This window comes from Lissotriton helveticus, chromosome 7 (genome assembly GCF_964261635.1).
Source record: "Lissotriton helveticus chromosome 7, aLisHel1.1, whole genome shotgun sequence".
Taxonomy (NCBI): domain Eukaryota; kingdom Metazoa; phylum Chordata; class Amphibia; order Caudata; family Salamandridae; genus Lissotriton; species Lissotriton helveticus.
In genome coordinates, this window is record NC_136068.1 from 7,809,656 (window position 1) to 7,822,502 (window position 12,847).

At 58.4% G+C, this 12,847-nt stretch overlaps 1 protein-coding gene across 1 annotated transcript in view; it reads left to right on the forward strand.

Annotated features, from left to right (window-relative positions):
* LOC144767935 (serine protease 1-like) overlaps nucleotides 1-12,847 on the forward strand; it is a 51,158-nt gene that overhangs the window by 11,367 nt on the left and 26,944 nt on the right. Inside the window, exon 3 of the mRNA XM_078651276.1 lies at nucleotides 12,094-12,353. Within this exon, the coding sequence (XP_078507402.1) occupies nucleotides 12,094-12,353 (260 nt within the window). The remainder of the gene's footprint in view (nucleotides 1-12,093; nucleotides 12,354-12,847) is intronic.

Sequence of the window (12,847 nt, forward strand, 5' to 3'; positions counted from 1 at the left end):
CAGGTGCTCCCAGGCGCCCCAGATGCCCCCAGGTGCTTCCAGGTGCCCCAGGTGCTCCCAGGTGCCCCCAGGTGCTCCCATGTGCCCCCAGGTGTCCCCTGGTGCTTCCAGGTGCTCCCAGGTGCTCCTAGGTGCTCCCAGGTGCCCCCAGATCTTCCCATGTGCTCCCAGGTGCTCCCAGGTACCCCCTGTTGCTCCCAGGTGCCCCCTAGTGCTCCCAGGAGCCCCCTGGTGCTCCCATGTCGCCCCTGGAGCTCCCATGTGCTCCCAGGTGCTCCCAGGTGCTCCCAGACGACCCCAGGTGCCCCCTGGTGCTCCCAGATGCTAACAGGCTCCCTATCTCCTATGCTCCCCAAGTTCCTTCTGTTCCAAGTACATCTTTGCATGAAGGTTCCCTGTTGGAAGGGGCAATCTCAGAGGGCCAGGTTATGCTCACCCGGTCACCCCAAGACCCACCTCTCCCAAAGAACTTGCCGAGTCTTATAGTGAGGTCCTCACCGGGGAGGACTTAGAGTCTAGGATCGTACACCCTGAGCTCCCACCACACTACGAACAGACACCACACCGTTGGATTCTAATAACAAGTTCTTTATATAAGCAGTAAAACGATGAAAGCACTCTTATGTACACAGTGGTCGAGGGACCACAAAGTCTTTGGAGGACTCGGGAAGGGGGAAGCGGGACAGTCTTTTAGTCTCTGGGTCAATACGAGGCGTAACCTGCGCACAGCTCTCAATCCTCGAGCCGGGGGATACGGGATGATGGTCGTACCGACTGCTTCACCTCTGTCGGGTCGGCTCGGTCGTGATGGTGGTCTCGATGGTCCAGCCGGACCAGAGTACTCCTCGAGCCGTGACGAGGTCAGCAGGGCTCGATCTGGAGGAGTTCTTGAAGAGCCGCAACAGTGTCAGCAGGGCTCGGATGGTTGCAGGTTCAAGCTTGAGCCGCGACAGCGTCAGCAGGGCTCCGGTGGTCTTAGAGGTCGAGCCGCGACAGCGTCAGCAGGGCTCCGATGGTTACGAGTTCAGCTCGAGCCGCGTCAGCGTCAGCAGGGCTCCGATGGTTACGAGTTCAGCTTGAGCCGCGACAGCGTCAGCAGGGCTCAGGCGGTTCAGTTCTTTGTTGCGAAGAAGGAGCCGCGACAGCGTCAGCAGGGCTCAGCGATTGAAGATGAGTTCTTCTTAGGGTCAGCCGCGATCAGATCAGCAGGGCTTCAGGTCCAAGATACAACTGCCCGCTAGCTGTCGGGTGGGCCCAGATATAGTCCATTGGCCCTTTGATGTCCGGACCCTCGCAGGCGGAGGTCTCATGCCTTGGGGGCTGGTCGTTGGCGAGGTCCGGCGGTTGGCTCTTTGATCCTTTGAAAGATGGGTCCGGGAATTCCCAGACGCCCAGCGGGTCTGGAGCCAGCACTCGGGGAGGCCAGAGGTGCGATCGAAACTGGCCCACAGGGGAGGGCCAAAGGTGTGACAGATACCAGTCTCTCAGGGGAGGCCGGAGGTGCCATCGAAACTGCCTGGCTTATCACACTCGGGGAGCCCTTTACCCCCCAGCCGGGACTGGCGCGCCTTTGGAGTCTGGGTTTCGCTGGGGCCGGGGTCACGCTAGGCCCAGGGAGACAGGGATCTCGGGAAGGGAAATTGGCTGCCGGGCCTTGTGGGGCATGCCAGGTTAGGCGCTCGGAGCTGGGAGTGGAACGGGATAGGCAGGCCTGGTCGGGGGTTACGGGGATTAACTGGAGTAGGACGACCAGGCTCGGGGTGCAGGCTACACTAACGGGGATGCTGCGCAGGGGACTCAGGGTACAGGCCTACGCTCACAGGGTGTGGAGGGACAGGCGAACCACGCCACGAAGCCGGGTCCAACACGCGTCCCCCCCAGCTGAAGGCGGGGAGAACTACCCATCCTCTTGGGGGTTCTCTTCGCTGAGGCGGAAGAATCGGGACAGGCCGTCTGCGTTGGCGTGGTCAACACCAGGCCGGTGCTCAACAGTGAAATCCATTCCGTGGAGGGAGATGGACCAGCGCAGCAATTTGGGATTCTCCCCTCTCATCTGCATTAGCCACCGGAGGGGTCGGTGGTCGGTCTGGACCCGGAAGTGAGTACCGAACAGGTAGGGCCTCAGCTTCTTCAGGGCCCAAACCACCGCGAAGGCCTCCCGCTCGATGGTGCTCCACCTTTGTTCTTGAGGGAGTAGCCTCCGGCTAATGAATGCTACTGGCTGGTCCTGGCCGTTCTCGTTCACTTGGGACAGGACTGCTCCGATGCCATGCTCGGACGCGTCCGTCTGAACTACAAACTCTCGTGAGTAGTCGGGGGCCTGTAGGACGGGGCCAGTGCACATGGCGTCTTTCAACGTTTCGAACGCCTCTTGGCAGGTGGGGGTCCAGCTGACTTTCTTCGGCTGGTTTTTGGAGGTTAATTCCGTGAGGGGGGTCACGATGCTGCCGTACCCTTTGATAAATCTCCGGTAGTACCCCGTGAGTCCTAGGAATGCCCGCACTTCCGTCTGGGTCGTAGGGGCCTCCCAGGCCACGATTGCATCGATCTTGGGTTGGAGGGGGGCTACGAGGCCGCTTCCGACCTGGTGCCCGAGGTAGACTACGGACCCTTGTCCGATCTGGCACTTGCTCGCCTTAATGGTGAGACCGGCCCTTCTCAGGGCCGTCAGCACCGCCCAGAGGTGCTGGAGGTGCTTGGGCCAGTGGGTACTGTACACTGCGATATCGTCCAGATACGCAGCGCTGAACTCCTCCAACCCCGCCAGTACCTGGTTCACCAGCCTCTGGAAGGTGGCGGGGGCGTTTTTCATCCCGAAGGGCATCACCCGGAAATGGTAGTGACCATCCGGGGTGGAAAAAGCGGATCTTTCTTTAGCTCCCTCGGTGAGGGCGATCTGCCAGTATCCACTGGTCAGGCCGAACGTGCTAAGGAAGCGAGCAGCCCCGAGGCGATCAATAAGCTCGTCTGCTCGGGGAATGGGATGCGCATCGGTTCTGGTGACTGCGTTGAGCCCGCGGTAGTCAACGCAGAACCTCAGCTCGGGAACAGCACCGGGGGGGGCTGCCTTCGGAACCAGGACCACGGGGCTAGCCCATGGGCTGTCAGAGGCTTCGACCACCCCGAGAGCTAACATCTTTGATACCTCGGCCTTGATACAGGCCCGGACTCGGTCAGGGACGCGGTAGGCTCTGTACCGTACTGGTGGGCTGTCCCCGGTGTCAACGTCGTGGACGCACCAGTTGGTGACGCCGGGGGTGAGGGAGAAGAGGTCCGAGAACTGTCCCAACAACTGGCTACAGTCCTCGCGCTGCTCGGGAGAGAGGGAGGAGGAGAGACTCACCCACTCTACGGAGCCATCTTTTTCTTTCACGTACAGGAGATCGGGGAGAGGCTCCGTTTCTTCTTCTTCTCCATCGTCCGTGGCGAGGAGCAAGCTCAACTCGGACCGGGCGAAGTGGGGCTTGAGGCGGTTCACGTGGAGAAGCCTCAAGGGGTTCCTGGGGTACTGCACATCGATGAGATAAGTCACCTGGCTCTTACGTTCTACCACCTTAAAGGGCCCTGTCCACTTGTCTTGTAGGGCACAGGGCTCCACGGGGGCCATCACCCAGACCTGCTGTCCGGGCTGAAACTCGACCAGAGTGGCATTCTGGTCATACCACCGTTTCATTTCTTCTTGACTAGCCTCGAGGTTTGCCTCGGCCAGTTCTCTGAACTTCCTCGTCTGGTTCCGGAGGGCCAGAATGTATCGAAACACATCAGGAGCGGGCTCTGGGGCCGCCGTCTCCCAACCTTCTTTGACCAGGCTGAGGGGCCCCCTGACAGGGTGCCCATAGAGGAGCTCGAAGGGGCTGAACCCCAGGGACTTCTGGGGGACTTCGCGGTATGCGAAGAGGAGACAGGGAAGGAGGACGTCCCACTTACGCCTCAGGGGCTCTTCGAGACCCATGATCATCCCCTTGAGGGTCCGGTTGAATCGCTCCACCAGACCGTTACCCTGGGAGTGATATGGGGTGGTAAATTTGTACGTCACCCCACATTGTTGCCAAAGGGACTTCATGTACTTGTAGATGAAGTTGGTCCCTCGGTCGCTGATGACTTCTTGGGGGAATCCCACCCGGGAGAAGATGGCCATGAGGGCCCGCCCCACTACGGGGGCCGTCACCGTTCGGAGGGGAATGGCTTCGGGGTAGCGGGTGGCATGGTCCACCAAGACAAGGATAAAGCGGTGACCCAAGGAGGTCCGGGGGTCGAGGGGGCCCACGATGTCGATTCCCACCCTTTCAAAGGGGGTACTGACCACGGGGAAGGGTTGGAGGGGGGCCTTGAGCTGCCCTCCGCTCTTTCCGCTGGACTGACACGTGGGGCAGGACTTACAATGGGCCTCCACATCGGAGCGCATGCCTGGCCAGTAGAAGTGGGTGACTAGGCGGTGACATGTCTTGTCTTGACCCAAGTGTCCCGCCAGGGGCACATCGTGGGCCAGGTTTAGGAGAAAGCTGCGAAAACGTAGGGGTACCACCAGCACGCGGGCTGACCATAGCTCGGCAGATTTTTGTTCGCTGTACAGGAGGCCGTTCTCCCAATAGACAAAGTGGGAGCCGGACTGGTCACCCGCGGCCTGGGCGGCGGCCTGCTGCCGCGGCCCAACCAAGGATGGACATGAGGTCTGTTCTAGGCAGAATTCTTCTCGGGACGGTCCTCCTTCCTGGCGCCACTGGGCCAGCTCAGGAAGGTCGTCCAAGCTCGGGGTCGGTTCGACGCCAGGGCCGAGGGGACCTGCGTCGGGGGGGAAGCTCTCCCCGGGGAACAGCTCAGGGGTCTCAGAGGATTCAGGGACCTCGGGGTCCTCGGGGATAGCCAGTGCTGCCTCTGGGGTCGCCCCTTCGGGAGTGGCCCCTCGGGCGGTCATCGACCGGGTGCTCACACAGGCCCACTCGGACAGGCCCACCATCTCCAAGTGGGTCCTTTTCTCAACCCGCTGCCATAGGGAGCTCTCTAGATCGTTGCCGAGCAGGCAGTCCACGGGCATGTCGGAGCGGACCGCCACTCGTAACTCTCCGGAGATGCCCCCCCATTCGAACGGGACTTGAGCTATCCGGCAGGTGCGGACCGAGTTATCAGCGGCGATCACCCTGCAGGAGATCTGGGGAACAATCTGGGCTTCGGTGACTAGGTGATGTTTGACTGCGGTGATACTGGCCCCAGTGTCTCAGAGCGCCCCTATGTGGTGGCCATTGACAGTCACCTGCTGTCGGTACTTCTCTGTGTTGTCGGGTAGGGGGGCTCCTGGGACCATCTCCCTATCACCCAGGGAGACTAACATCATAGCTGCGGGGTCAGCTCCCTCGAACTCCTCTTCCGCCTCCTCTTCTAGGGCTACTGAGGTGATGTGGCGCACTGGGGGCCCTGCAGCGGCAGGCTTCTTGAACAAAGGGCAGCGGGGGTCATTGGCATAGTGCCCTGGTTGCTGGCAATGGAAGCAGGCTTGGCTGACTCGGGGCCCTGGCTTGGCTGGGGGGAACCCTGCACGCGCTGTGGGAGGCGAGGTGCCGGGCTGGTTTCTGGGGGGACTGCGCGGGGACCCTACCTGGGATTCCCTCTGTCTATTCTGATTCCCCCCTCCTCTCTGGTGGGAAGTCCCCTGTTCATTTCGGCCAGAGTCTCCCCCGGGCCCCCGGGGTACTCTGGTGCTCACCCAGTGATCGGCCTCGACGGCCAGCTTCCGGGGGTCAGCCAACTTGCTGTCCAGGAGGTGCTGTCGGAGTTCCACAAAGCAGTTCAGGGACAAATGTTCGTAGGCAATGAGGTCGATGAGCCCCTCGAAGGTGGATACTTTGCTGCCCTTGATCCATCCTTCCAGGGCCCGGCTGTAGAAGTTGACATATTCCACCCATGTGGTGCCGGGGATCTTCTTGCAGTCTCTGAAGCGTTGGCGGTACATTTCTGGGGTGAGCCCGTACCTTATGAGGAGGGCCTCTTTCATGTGGCTGTAGGAGGTCTGTTCGGCAGACGGTAGGTCGAGTAGGGTGTCTCTCCCCTCACTCAGGAATCGTCCCCACAGCCCGGCTCCCCAATCTTTCTGCGGAACTCGGTGGGAGGTCATGGTGACCTCGTAGGCTCGGAACCATTGCTGGATATCATCGTTTTTATAATATTCTTTGACCTCGTTGTTGGAAATGGGATCCCTGGCTGGCCAGGGCTTTCGCCAAAGTCAGTCAGAGACCACCACACCCAAGTCAGGGCAAGGGAGTTACACGCCAAGATAACCCCTACTCACCCTCTAGGTAACGTGGCGCGAGCAGCAAGGCTAAACTTGGAGGCGATGTAGGTTAAGTATTTGCGCATGCACCCCAGCAACAACTCCCAGGGCCCACCACAAAGGAAACTCCACACAAGGTTATATAAAAATAGCCTTTGTATTACACCAAAACACATTAGATAAAACACACACTTTACAATGTGCCCTAGGCACGGGCAGAATTTACAAGGGGATATTTACAAGACAGGGCCACCTGGACCACTGTCAGGAATCAGAAGTAGCACTTTCAGAAATAGCACTTAGTACATAGAATATAGCACAAAATAGCACACAACCAGTAATCACTGGTAACCAGGATCTCACTAGCACCACCTGTACTAGGGAGAAAACAACCACCTATGTATTACAATACCTGTAGGGGTGTAAGAGGAAAACACATGATGCAATGCATGACATTCATTCAGAGGTGTAAAAACAATATTAATTGCGCCAATCTCACAAGTCACCACCTGTGACTGTCCATGTGTCCCAATGTCAGGGCCTAAACGTGGCAGCTGCCCACGAAGTGCTGGGCAGCTGGAGATGAGGATGGGGCCAACGTGGGAGCCTCTCTAGGCTCTGCCCAACTGACTGTCTCCTGAGCCTCTCTGGGCTCGCGAAACAAATGGCCCCTGCCTCTCTGGCTCGCAAAACAAAAGATGCAGCCCCACTGGGCTGTTGGGGTCCCTCACGGGGGACCTAGAAACACTGGGGGTGCCTCGAGCCACTCTGGGCAGGAGGCACCAATGCGGGCGTGTGGGAGTCCCTCCTGGACTCAAGACTCAAGTAGTGCCCACACGAGCCCCTCGGGCTCTGAAAACAACTGCTGCAACCAAGAGCCTCTCAGGGCAAGAGACAAAATGCCCTCACGAGCCTCTCAGGGCTCGTTACCACTTTTGCCCCCTGAGCCCTTCGTGGGCTGAACATGACCAGATGCTCTCGGAGGTCACGCTAATGAGAGGGGGCAGGGCGGACACCGGCAATGTGTCCCGACGCCCCCTCTCCTCTTTCCAAGCACCTGCACTCACCAGGTTCTGGCGGGCATCGTCCCTGGTGCTCCGGCTGCTCCTCCGGTGCCGCGACCAGACGTGGCAGGCTCTGGCACTTCTCCCGGGGCTCCTCTCTCCACTCGGGGAGCCTCGGGGACCCGGCCGGCTGCGTCACTTCTTGCTGCTCGGCTGCGGGGGTGGGACTTCCGGGTCACCCTCCCTCGGGCCGCGCAGCGATTGGTTGGCCGTCCAACCACTTCCGGGTCGCACTTGGCAGCGGCCCGGCAACGTTTTGAAAACACTCCGTGCTGCGGCGGTGACGCTCCCAGGTACGAAGTCGAGGTGGGCACTCGCAAATGAGGTAGCGATCGGGGCAAATGCCGGGTGGGCACCGGCTCTGAACAATAAAGCGCCCCGAGGCGCTCGCAGGAAATAGATCGCGCTCTCAAGCGCTAGCACACCATAAAGCGCTTCCAAGCGCTAGGGAGGTACCAATACGGCGCTTCCTGTGCTAGATGCCCAACAAAGCGCTCCCCCAGCTCTACGGGGAAGTCAAGCGCTCCCAAGCGCTAGAGGACCAAACTAGAGCGCTCTCAGGCGCTATAAATAAAATAGAGGTCCAGCAGAGTCCTTAAGCAAGGCAGGGGGGGCAAGGCTGGGCCCAGAGCCAGCACACTGGGTCTCCAGGCAGGGAGACACCCCAAGTGGCGGTCCTCTGGCCCAGCAGCAGCAACAGCCCCCTCAGGATCCTGGAAGAGAACAACTTCTGTGGGGACACAGCCCCATTTTTATACAGTGCATTCCTTTGTTCAAGGGTGCAGAGTGGGGGCGGAACCAGTCGCAGCTGGTTCTTGAGTACTCTGTTTACCTCAACCACCCTCTCTATTCACTGGCAAACGGTCTGGGCCGCTCCAGATTCCGCCGTGATGCCGCCTCTGGGAGTCGGGGTCCCTCAGGGCTCTATTTTGAGCCCGACCCTCTTTAATATCTTTATGACCCCTTTGGCGGCTTTGGCGGAGTCTTTCGGGGCCCGGATCGTATCGTACGCCGACGATACCCAGCTCCTCTTCTCTTGTAAGAGAGGAGTGGACTTCGAGGGGGAAAGTATCCGGGATTGCCTTGAGGCTGTGTTTCAATGGTTCCATCTACACAGCCTCAAGTGCAACCCCGATAAGTCTGAGGTACTTTTCTTCGGGTGTGATGTGGAACCAGAGTGGCAGGCCTGGTGGCCTATTAACATGGCCCCCCCCTTCGTGCTCATCCCAATGGGCTAAGAACCTGGGAGTGAAGATGGACACGGGGCTAACAATGAAGGCCCAGATCCTCGGAGTGTCGGGTATGTGTTTCGGCCTCCTGAAGATGCTACGGAGGTTTCTTCCTCTACTATCGGAGGAGCACAGGAGGCTGACTGTGCAGGCCCTGATAGGGTCCAGGTTGGATTATTCCAACGTTCTATACCTGGGCCTGCCAGAATACCTGCTACAGCGGCTGCAAGTTGTGCAGAACGCTGCGGCGCGTGCAATCTATGGACTGAACAGACGGGCCAGTGCTACGGTTCTGTTACAGACCTTGCACTGGCTGCCAATCCGTAAGCGGATCGCCTTTAAGACCTTGACTCTGACGTACAAAGCGCTCCATGCGACGGGGGCTAAGTACCTCCAGAGGAGACTCACCTTTTATCAACCGGCGCGCTCCCTGAGGTCAGAATCGTTACTCTTGGCGACCGTTCCTCGAGTAAAGCGTGCACGCCTGGGAGGTCGCTCATTTAGTTTACTGGCGCCCCAATTGTGGAACTCTCTGCCCCTGTCTCTGCGGGGAGCATCTAGTTTATTAGCCTTCAGAAAGGACCTTAAAACGTGGCTATTCTCCCAGTAGGCCCTCGGTGTTTTATTTTTTTTCTGTTGTTGACTGTGTAGCTGTTATTCTCTTTTATGTGTTATGTTAGTTTCACTGCAGCCTGTTAATTAAAAGCGCCGGGACACTCTTTTTGAGTAGCCGTGCGCTCTATAAAAGCCACTATAACATAACATAACATAACATAACTGGCAGGGCTTGGGTCATTAGACACACCACAGGGGGGCGGAGCCAGCATTGTGTGGGGAAAACCCAGCCCATCCAGGACACAGGTACACTCCTCCCACACATCACTCATGCTAATCTCCCACTCACCACCGGGCAGACCCATCCAGACTTCCTGGAGCCTGGCATGCCAGCCAGCTCCAGCCAATCACACGCCAGCACCCTCACAGCACACGTACAGCCATGTCTAGAAATGGCGCTTCGCTACTAGACACATACATGCTGCATACACCATCTCGCAGCATTCACTCTCACGAGTCCACAAATACCAGACTCAAGCCTGTACACCCCACGCATCAGGAACTACCAGGGACACATACATTCCCCATGCATTCCTATGGGCGGGCAGGCCTAGCTCAGCACATGCACTCAGAGTGCGCACGCACTTTCCACTGGGACACAGTGAAAGTGCGCAGAATCCAAAAATCACCATCTCCAGGTCACCATTTCAAGCAAAAAGTCTAGGGGTGAACCTGCCCTAAGGGCCAAAGTCCAACACTCGTCCTTGGGGATGTGGACCTTGGGTTCCACCTGGGGAACGGACTCTCGGGTTGCCGCTGTTCTGTTGTCTTCGGTCCGGGCCTTTAGTTCGATCTCCTTCATGCTGCGCTCGTGCTCCAGCTGGAGCCTCTTCCCTTCGTGTTCTCTCTGGAGTTTCTTCTCCTCCAGTTCTCTCTGGAGTTTCTTCTCCTCCAGTTCTCCTTGCAGCCGCAGCTGCTCGATGGCTAGCTTTTTCTCGGCCAGCTTGAGTTCTCCTTCCATTTTCAGACGGGCTAGTTCTAGCTCGTGGTTTCGGTTGCGTTCTCGGTCGGTCATCTCTTCTCGAGACAGACCTCTCTCTGTGCTGTGAGTCCGCGTCGGGGACTCTGCTCTTTCTTGCTCTGGGGCGTGGGTTTCGATCAGGGGGGCTCCCCCTCCATCGGCTTCTGTCGGTGCTGGAGGTTGGTCTCCGGTCTCCACCCAGGCTGTTAGAGCTTGTTGAAGGTCTTCTTTGGTGTTTAATCCCGTTGTCGGGATATGGAGATCTTTGCAGAATTGCTTGCGCTCACGGTGCGAATAGTCTCCCAGAAGCTCCATCTGGAAGGTGGTCTTGTCGTTCGTGAGGCTCATGGTTGTTCTTCGTTCGGGTAGTGTGTCAGTACTGTACGATCCCTAGACCTAGGTTCTTATCGCGATGCTGCCACGAATGTTGGAAGGGGCAATCTCAGAGGGCCAGGTTATGCTCACCCGGTCACCCCAAGACCCACCTCTCCCACAGAACTTGCCGAGTCTTATAGTGAGGTCCTCACCGGGGAGGACTTCGAGTCTAGGATCGTACACCCTGAGCTGCCACCACACCACGAACAGACACCACACCGTTGGATTCTAATAACAAGTTCTTTATATAAGCAGTAAAATGAAGAAAGCACTCTTATGTACACAGTGGTCGAGGGACCACGAAGTCTTTGGAGGACTCGGGAAGGGGGAAGCGGGACAGTCTTTAAGTCTCTGGGTCAATACGAGGCGTACCCTGCGCACAGATCTCAATCCTCGAGCCGGGGGATACGGGATGATGGTCGTACCGACTGCTTCACCTCTGTCGGGTCGGCTCGGTCGTGATGGTGGTCTCGATGGTCTAGCCGGACCAGAGTACTCCTCGAGCCGCGACGAGGTCAGCAGGGCTCGATCTGGAGGAGTTCTTGAGGAGCCGCGACAGCATCAGCAGGGCTCGGATGGTTGCAGGTTCAAGCTTGAGCCGCGACAGCGTCAGCAGGGCTCCGGTGGTCTTAGAGGTCGAGCCGCGACAGCGTCAGCAGGGCTCCGATGGTTACGAGTTCAGCTCGAGCCGCGACAGCGTCAGCAGGGCTCCGATGGTTACGAGTTCAGCTTGAGCCGCGACAGCGTCAGCAGGGCTCAGGTGGTTCAGTTCCTTGTTGCGAAGAAGGAGCCGCGACAGCGTCAGCAGGGCTCAGCGATTCAAGATGAGTTCTTCTTAGGGTCAGCCGCGATCAGATCAGCAGGGCTTCAGGCCCAAGATACAACTGCCCGCTAGTTGTCGGGCGGGCCCAGTTATAGTCCTGTGGCTCTTTGATCTCCGGACCCTCGCAGGCGGAGGTCTCAAGCCCTGGGGGCTGGTCTTTGGCGAGGTCCGGCGGTTGGCTCTTTGATCCTTTGAAAGATGGGTCCGGGAATTACCAGACGCCCAGCGGGTCTGGAGCCAGCACTCGGGGAGGCCAGAGGTGCCATAGAAACTGGCCCACAGGGGAGGGCCAAAGGTGTGACAGATACCAGTCTCTCAGGGGAGGCCGGAGGTGCCATCGAAACTGCCTGGCTTATCACACTCGGGGAGCCCTTTACCCCCCAGCCGGGACTGGCGCGCCTTTGGAGTCTGGCTTTCGCTGGGGCCGGGGTCACGCTAGGCCCAGGGAGACAGGGATCTCGGGAAGGGAAATTGGCTGCCGGGCCTTGTGGGGCATGCCAGGTTAGGCGCTCGGAGCCGGGAGTGGAACGGGATAGGCAGGCCTGGTCGGGGGTTACGGGGATTAACTGGAGTAGGACGACCAGGCTCGGGGTACAGGCTACACTAACGGGGATGCTGCACAGGGGACTCAGGGTACAGGCCTACGCTCACAGGGTGTGGAGGGACAGGCGAACCATGCCACGAGGCCGGGTCCAACACTCCCTCTGTGTGCTGCTGTCTCCCAGAGGTCTCATATATTTTCCTGCATCTTTCTTCTTTAGAGCTTCGACACTGGTGGCCCACCTGGGTGAACACGACACCACCCGCGCAGAAGGGACCGAGCAGCGCCTCCAGGTGGCCAAGGCCATCATGCACCCAAAGTTCAACAGCTACGACCTGGACAACGACTTCATGCTGGTCAAACTGGCCACCCCTGCAAAGTTCAACGCTCAGGTGCAGCCCATCAGGATGGGCGTGAACTGCCCTGCCGCGGGCAGCCAGTGCCTGGTGTCCGGCTGGGGCAATCTGCGGACGTCTGGAGGTGAGAAGCGCCCCAAGCAACAGGGCAGGGGCAGGGCTGAGCTGAGCACTCATCCTCATGGAACTGTTATGAGAAGAAATAGTTTTCTCTTCTAGAGAACAAACACGGGAAACACCCTTTTTTATGGATATTTGTTTTAATGTTGCTTTGTACAAATTGTTGTGATTTTAATTAACTAAACAATAAACGTATTCATTCCTCCTCCACGGGACACTATATCACCAGCTTTATGGTGCTGACATTCCCCGTGGAGCCTTTTGGGTTGACGTCACCATCCCTGTAGGCTGGCAAGGGTGATGACATCAGCATCCCTGTAGGCTGGCAAGGGTGATGATATCACCATCCTTATAGGCTGGCAAGGGTGATGACATCATCATCCCTATAGTCTGCCAAGGGTGATGACATCACCGTCCCTATAGACTGCCAAGGGTAACAACATCACCGTCCCTATAGGCTGGACAAGGGCAAAAACATCACCGTCATTGTGTTGACAT